The 8,423-nt window shown below is 33.4% G+C and overlaps 1 protein-coding gene across 2 annotated transcripts; it reads left to right on the forward strand.

The window, feature by feature from the left end:
* Positions 1–571: 571 nt before the first annotated feature.
* Positions 572–7,290, forward strand: LOC145100770 (disease resistance protein RUN1-like). 2 transcript variants are annotated; one of them, XM_079037912.1, is made up of 8 exons: positions 572–742; positions 1,803–2,453; positions 3,210–4,335; positions 4,429–4,752; positions 4,827–5,750; positions 5,828–6,464; positions 6,594–6,894; positions 6,966–7,290. In XM_079037912.1, the coding sequence occupies exons 2-7, from the start codon at positions 1,921–1,923 to the stop codon at positions 6,695–6,697; spliced, it is 3,648 nt and encodes a 1,215-aa protein (XP_078894038.1). In that variant the 5' UTR covers positions 572–742; positions 1,803–1,920; the 3' UTR covers positions 6,698–6,894; positions 6,966–7,290. The 2 variants fall into 2 exon arrangements, with proteins under 2 accessions (XP_078894038.1, XP_078894042.1); XM_079037916.1 differs by having other exon boundaries at positions 6,594–6,883.
* The last annotated feature ends 1,133 nt before the right edge of the window (positions 7,291–8,423 follow it).

An 8,423-nucleotide genomic window follows, 5' to 3' on the forward strand; every position in this document is an offset into this window, starting at 1 on the left:
TGTTATTGTTAGAAAAAATACTTAGAATAATATATTGTCTCTTTAATTTGTCCCTGTATGCATTATAAACTTGCTATGTCCATTGTTAAATATAATAGATTGTCAATTGAGTTTATTATATTAATGAATAATAAATTGTTAATTTTGTATTACTAATTTGAATTGGGGAATAAATACGTTTAACATAACAAATGGACAGAGGATCATGTAGTTGACTTCCGGTCAACGATCAAGTTAACGGTTAACATGTATCCCACATGACTTCAAGCTAGATGCCACTGCATGTAAGTTACAACTCAATATTTTTAATGTAGGATCACTTCCATTTCACAAAATCGAACCATAATTTATCAAACAATTTTTCAAGTTGACGAGGGACAAAAACCGCAACAATGCCTACTTAAAAGAGAGTTTTTAAATTTTGACCAAATAAGTGTTTTAACTACTTTTTAATAAACTTTTTGCTATTAATCGTAGCTTGTATAACCACAAGGACCATTTCTGTATTTTACTGTAGAAAATGTAATATTATTTCTGTAAAAGAAACATCAAAAGAAAACCCCGACAATATTCTGTCTCACCTCTCTCGCCGTCTCCTTTCCTTCCTCGTTGACTTGCCGTTTACCGGGCGACTTTCTGCCATTCACTCTCCAGTTTTCACTCGTCTTCCTTCCCTGTCGCGTCGGCGTTGGGTCCTCCGCTATTCTCGCTGCTTCAGGTCTCTCTGTAGTTGTGTAGGCAGGTAACTCTCAAGGCCCTTTCAGTTAGTTTCATATGTTGTTATACAATTTTACCTTATTATCATAAATCTTATCATCTAATGATGTGTTTGTTCGTTAACATGGGATTGAAATTTGGATTATTTCTGTTACGTTTTTCAGTTTTGTATTTCAGTTAGGGTAGTACAGAGTCCAACATGTACTTCCTTTCCAACTCACAAACACGATTCTCTACATATGATCCTTTTGAACCTGAACAGTAATCTAAACACTCATAATAAAGCTAAATTACCTGGTGAGCTTGCTGACCTGTTGAAGCGAGATTGTAAAGAATCTTGGTTTTCATGGAGTACGTTAATTAGGTGTTATATTCTATGAATCAAAATTAAAATCTTGCCAGTGCAGAGTCTAGATCATAAATCAATCAATTAATGTCCCATTTATTTGCAAGTTTAACACCTACAATGTTGGTCAAAGCCTATGTCACTTGTCACTCGAGTCACCTTTGTCAGATAATTGAGCTTTCACCCTCATTGACATGCTCATAGTTGCAGCCCAAAGGGAAAACTTGGCCTAGCTAAACACTCCTTGGACCAGGGATCATATCATCCGGATAGGATTTGGTTTAGTTAACTTGAAGAAGATGTAACTCAAAATTGATGGTGATATCTATATTACTTGGGTATAATGTGTTTACCCTTGAAGTTTCATGTGGATCATGTAGTTGTTTATGGAATGGTATTTGGTGTTGATTCGTTTGAGGAGTGTTTAACTAACTTTATGGAAATTGTTTAGATAATATTAGGGATGTTTGTGTTGGGTTAATCGGATCAAAATAAAGGTTTTGTATGTTAAGTAGATATATCGGTTCAATATGGTGAGTATATATCAATACATAGCTGTATATATGCTGGTTATTTCTGAAGCATATTATTTCACATGGAAAAGTCTGGAGGTGCATATGTATTGTTTTTTAGGCATTTAAACTTTTTTAAATTAGAATGATTATAAGGTATCATTTTTCAGGTTATATTTTTTGAGACTTAAGTTGCATAAGGTATTAATAATTTGGATATTTTGTAGGGACATTATGTATCGGATCTTTAGATTGATGCACAATTGAGGAAAACGTGGGATTTAAAAGCTTCAGAACACAATACTTACTTTCTTACTTTCCGAGTGACACTAGACGTAACTCATAATGGTTGTTATCGATGAAATTTCTGAAGGAGCTTCAACTTCTTCATCAACTCATGGTCATAGATATGATGTATTTTTAAGTTTCAGAGGTGCTGACACTCGTCATAGTTTCACTAATCACCTTTATAATGCCCTCATTCATGCCAATATCACTACCTTCTTGGATGATGAAGAGATTGAAACTGGGGAAGATCTGAAACCGGAACTGGAGAGTGGTATTAGAGGGTCTAGGGCTTCTGTTATCGTGTTGTCCAAAAATTATGCTACTTCTACTTGGTGTCTTGATGAACTGGTGTTGATCCTTGAGCAACGGAGGACATCCAAGCTTGTTGTAATCCCTATCTTTTATCATGTTGAGCCCACTCATGTCAGGAAGCAACAAAGCAGCTTTGGAGATGCAATGGAGAAACATAGACAGAGGATGGAGGCAGAGACAGATGCGAATAAAAGAAGTAAATTGGCTCAAAAAATGGAGAGGTGGAATAAAGCGCTTACAGAAGTTGCGGATTTAAAAGGGAAGGATGTTAAGGACAGGTAACCACTCTTTTATAATATCGTTCAATTAGCGCATGGAAATTCAGCAGTCTTCTCCTTATGCATATGCATTTCAATACATGTCTTCATAATCATTAACTATCATATTTTTGATGCATTTAAATTTGGATAAAGATATGCTTAAAACTGAAACTAATTTTTCAATTATTTAATCTGATAAATTAATTCATATAGGTAGCTTAAAGAATCCTACTAATTTTAACACATTCTCTATGCATTTATTATCAATTCATTTAAATAAACCATTTTGATGATTTTTATATGTTGTAAATAAGCCGTAATGCGTCTACTATTTTTTATGTCATTCTATCTTCAAATCATATCATTTTTTGTTACAATATTTGAATGCTCTTACTTGTAATAATTAGTAAACATTAATTTATAACTATACACCGACACGTGTTTGAATTCATGCAAAATTACGTCGATATTTAAAATTCACGTTTTTTTATAAACACAATGATATTTGGTGATCGATCTTGTATTACATTGGTGGCTCTGGTCTTATTATAAATAATAATTATGACCTTGCACATTAGATGGTAACAAGGTTAGAACTTAGAAGTGCAAATAGGATAATAGCTACGATATGAAAAACTTAATTAAATAATTGCTTAATTAAATCTCCAATATGGCATCTTAGTTGTTTTGGATCTTTGGAAACAGTAAATCTCCAGTATGGCATGTTAGTTGTTTTAATTATGTTTTGTCGTTCTTACTAAAATCAAATTCCAGGCTAGAGGTGGAGTTTATTGATGAAATTGTCAAAGACATCTTCCGTAGATTACACATATCCTCGAGGTTTCCAGTACCACAACTTATTGGCATGGAAGATTCCATTAAATCTGTCACTTCATGGTTGAAAGATGCATCGTCGCAAACGGTAGATATCCTCACTATTTTAGGAATGGGTGGGATCGGGAAGACGTCTTTAGCCAAATATGTCTATGAGTTACATTCTCATGAATTCGACACAAGTAGCTTCATTGAAGATATCAGTAGGAAATGTGACGAAAAATCTAATGGGATGCTTGATCTACAAAAACAACTTCATGATAACATTTCAAAGCCAAGTTCAGTTAAAGTTCATGATAATTCCGTATACACCTCAATGATAGAGAATGCAGTAGCCCGCAAGAAAGTGTTTCTGGTGCTAGATGATATTAGTACTCTTAACCAATTAGATTCATTACTTGGAAGAAAAGGTTTTCATCCAGGAAGCAAAATCTTAATAACAACAAAGGACGCATGGTTGACAAAGAGTTGTACACTATTCAAAACGGATGCTAAACCCAATCATGCAACGTACGAGCCTAAGGTCTTATATGAGAGCGATTCACAAAAACTTTTATGTTATCATGCATTTATGTGCAACCATCCCATGCCAGGTTATGAAGAGGTGTCGAAAAAGCTTGTGGAGTATTGTGAAGGACATCCAATGGCTCTTAAAATTTTGGGTAGGTCTCTACATAATCGAGATGTAACTTATTGGGAGGGATACATAGATAGGCTAAAGAAAGAAAATGATTCCCCTATAAATAATATTTTGAGAATGAGCTTTTACTCACTGTCATCAAAAAATGACAAAGACTTGTTTAAGCACATTGCTTGTATTTTTGTTGGAATGGATAGAAATGATACTGTGACAATATTAGAAGCATGCGATATAGAAACAAAAATTGGGTTCACGAATCTAATCGACAAATGCCTTCTTAGTATCGGATGGAATAATGAACTCATGATGCATGCGTTGGTTCAAGAGATGGGAAGATTTGTGGTACGTGAAGAATCACTTAACAAGCCATGGGAACGAAGTCAAATATGGGGTCATGAGTCATTCAGAGTGTTGAAATTGAAAAAGGTAACATGTCATGTATACTTGATTAAAGCATTTATGTATTTCAATATACATATCTAACATTTTAAAAATATTTTTGCTTCCCATTCTTCTTAGGGTACGGAAAATGTTTTAGGCCTCACCCTTGACATGAGAATGCTTGAGAAAAATAACTTACATGGATCACTTGAGTTGAAAACAGATGCATTGAGTAAGATGGATAGGTTAATGCTTCTACAACTTAATTATGTGCAAATAACTGGCTCTTTCACGAATTTTCCAGAAGAATTAAGATGGTTGTGTATGCATGGGTTCCCTTTGAAGTCTATACCATCCGACTTACCGATGGAGAATTTGGTTTCTCTTGACATGTCATATAGCAATATTGAATCATTTGGGATTTTTTATAGCTATCCGCAACGACTTCATAAGAGGCTAAAGGTAACTTATCTCCATTTATCCCTTTTCCACGTTGAGTTGATAAAATTCACTATTCTAACTTATCTCAATTTCAGCTATTAATTGGATCGAGCTCAAAAGACAAAAGGTTGCTTGGATCGTTGAAGATTCTTAATTTAAGTTTCTGTGAACAGCTTCGTAGTCTTTGTGGCTTTGACCACCTCCCTAAACTTGAGAGGTTAATTCTTACAAATTGTGTTGGTTTGCTTGAGGTTTGTGAATCAATTGAGCAATGTGATGAACTCCTCCTCCTTGATCTGAGCAACTGCATTAAGCTAGAAAAACTTCCACGAAGCTTACACATGTTAAAGAAAGTTAAAACTCTACTGCTAAATGGTTGTTCTCTCGGTGAACCTCGAATCAAGGTTATGGATAAGAAATCATCAGAAATGCTCAAGGCTAACAATATTCGCATAAACACAATAACCTCTTTCTTTACTGTTCTCCAATCTAAACCAAGTTATTCTAAGTTCTCTGTCATTTCTTTACCGAGATCTTTAGTAAAGTTGTCACTTGAGAATAATCATTTGTCTACTGAATCATTTCCCTTGGACTTCAGTTCCCTAACCATGTTAAAGGAATTAAATCTAGATGAAAATCCTATCGTTTCCCTGCCCAGTTGTGTGAGAAGCCTTCCTAGGCTTGAGTCACTTAGTTTGAGAGATTGTAATATGCTGACGACAGTCGAGCATCCTCCACATACTCTAACAAATTTAACTATACTTTTTGATTCTAGTTCTAAGCCTTTGTTACGAAAAGTTGTATTTGATCCACAAATGTCCCCACTCAATTTCTCCCTGGGGATGATGATCTTGGCACATTCATCATTTGAAGTTGAAGGTATGGTCAAAATCCAACCAATGGCAGGTGTTGAGGAAAAAGTATTACATTGTTTGGGCTGGACTAACCTAGACTTCCTTAACGGAAGGCACGTGACAACTTTTCTTTGGACTATTAAACCAAAAGAATCTGAATTCCAGGTTTGGTCTAGTTAATTATCTGTCTTTGTGTGAATATCTATGTATATTTAATTAATGATGGTGGTTATATTTGACAGATGTATTATGAATTTGGAATATTCAGCACAATTTATGGAGGCAAAGATATGCCGAGTTGGATTAAATATAGAAGCATAGGTCCATCGATATCATTTACTGTCCCATCATCTCCATACATGCTCAGAGGATTGAATTTCTGCTATGTGCTGACATCACCATTTCTAGAGGAGAGTCTTGGATTTGTGACGGATGAGTTCCTTGAGGTACCAGTGATCAAAATTAGTAATATAACAAAGAACCTCACCTGGATATACGACCACTACATTGACAAAGTCTATCTAGCTGGAGAGTGTGTGATTTTGTTAAGCCATTGGATGTTTGGGATGAATGAGATGGATAATGGTGACCATGTTACTATTACCATGTGGTGGGCACATGAGGATATTTGTGATACAGTTAGCAAGGAGTGTGGGGTGAGTTTTGTGTATGATGATGGAGAAAAAAAAGAAGAAGAAGAAGAAGAAGATGTGTTGGGTTATTACAAGTCATGGAATCACATCATTGGTGGAGATCTCAGTGGATTTCAGACAACGACAGGAGAATACATCCTAAGTACAGATCGAATTCTGTTGCCTATCCTTGATATAGCTTCACATGAGTATGATTATCTGTGTGGAGAAGGTGCCCAGTTTAAAGGTAGATGTCATTCTTATGTAATACTTTTTAATTGAAGCTGATCATTAATAACTAAATGATAGTGTTTTAATAAACTGGTTTATTGTTTTGCAATCATTTCCAAATCTTTAATCTATTTCTTTTCATTAGATGTGCTATTCTACTTCAAAGCTTTCTCCCAAAGGAAGTCTAGTGCACCGAGGGTGGCCCCTAAGGTACTTTTATTCCAAAACCCATCTGGCAGTGAAGGATAAGCTTTGTCATCCAAGAGACTTGCACTTGTGGCTCATCTCCACAGCTTTGCAATCATAAGTAGCCTTCTTTCCTATTCATTTTTATGCTTTCAAATGGAAATGAGGGTGCTTTTTGTTCTCCCCAAGAGCTGGAACTTCCAAACGTGCATGTTAAAAACTTATCCAATACTGAGGGTTGGATCTTTGGTAAACTATGTGTAAGTTGCTTGCTATTTAGAGATGTTTTTGCGTCTTTTAGTGAACTTACTTTGTGTACCCTGGTTTGCAGGAGATCAATGAGAGGTTTTTCTACAACTTACTACTTGAAAATGTTGGGGAGATTCTTCCAGATGTATGTACTCCAATAGTTGGTGAACCATGCCAAAATGTATGGGAACATTTTTAAGAACCTGGGGAGTTTTTATTAGTTTGAAAGACAAGTGGGTTCCTCTCACCATATTGCTGATATTTCGTTGTGTATTCTCATTTAACTGTTTTTTGTTTTCTTGATAGAATTATCTAATATTTTCATAGGGGAGAGATTCTTGAGATATTGAAAAATCGACATAAAGTCCTAAATATATTATTTTGAATAGAAAAGTCCCTATTGAACATTTTGCCCAAATTAATGACCGATTTGTTATGGATTTTATACATAAAAGTATCATTATTTTGGGAAATTTTTGATAAGGTCCTAAATATATTTTTTTGAACAAAAAGTTTCAATTATTTAACATTTTGAGCAAACTAAAGAATTTTTTTTTAATTTTAACAGGAAATGACTGAAAATGTGTTTTTTTTCTAAAATCATGAGACTTTTATGTTTAAAAAACAATATTTACGATTTTATTAACAATTTTTCAAAAATAATGAGACTTTTTACATAAAACTCAGTTTGTTATTATCATAATTATTTTATGTACATGGTTAATATGGAATGGGGATATCTATAGGAAAGCTCACTCTATTGGGAGGAATTCGTCCTTTAAGAATAAGTATTTTTTATGAATAATAATATTAAAACTCTTATCTTAAATAAAGATTTCTAGAATGTTATAAAATTTATTTGAATTTGTTCCTATCTAGTTTTAATTTCGTATGTTTTATTAAATATTAAAATATCATATTACTCAACCAAAAACCAAAATATCATATCTATCCTTCATAGTGCATAAATGTCAAAATATCATCCGAATCTTATTTTAAACATTTTTTTCAATCTTACAATATTTTAAATTTAATATATTTATCAATTTACTATTATACTCTCTTCAAAAATTTCAAATTCAATATCAAACATCCATCTAAAAGAAACTTGAGTGGAGCGATTTTGGAACAAAAATGGCTGTTCTTTTTTGAGGTCTTTGTGTATAATATAAACGATTTTTCTATGGTTTTGAATACGTGAGGGAGAAAATTGTAAAATGGGTTTAATTTTTTTTTTTTATTGAATTAGGTAAGACTTCAACAATTAATTGATTTTGAAAAAAATTGAATTCGCTAAACGTTTAGTTTATTAGTTTTGAATGACATTTAACGCTGACAGAATTCAAAGCAATAGAGATGCATACATAATTTTGATTACTCCGATTGTTTTGAGATGTTTCACCAGCACATTAAGCACTTTTGGCATTATTGTAAAAATATCATAATCAATTCTTTTAGATGAGATTTTGAAGTTATGTCGGAGAATTTATGAAAAGTATAATACTTCATTACTAAAACTAAATATTTAAATTTATTATAA

Source organism: Lactuca serriola, chromosome 1 (assembly GCF_051521515.1).
Source record: "Lactuca serriola cultivar US96UC23 chromosome 1, Lser_US96UC23_V15, whole genome shotgun sequence".
Classification (NCBI taxonomy): domain Eukaryota; kingdom Viridiplantae; phylum Streptophyta; class Magnoliopsida; order Asterales; family Asteraceae; genus Lactuca; species Lactuca serriola.

Bases quoted from the DNA above. Each gene is read 5' to 3' on its own strand.
- LOC145100770 (XM_079037912.1), top strand. From the start codon at position 1,921: ATGGTTGTTATCGATGAAATTTCTGAAGGAGCTTCAACTTCTTCATCA. The intron at 2,454-3,209 runs GTAACCACTCTT...ATCAAATTCCAG, and splicing joins GGGAAGGATGTTAAGGACAG to GCTAGAGGTGGAGTTTATTG. The intron at 6,465-6,593 runs GTAGATGTCATT...TCTTTTCATTAG, and splicing joins AGAAGGTGCCCAGTTTAAAG to ATGTGCTATTCTACTTCAAA.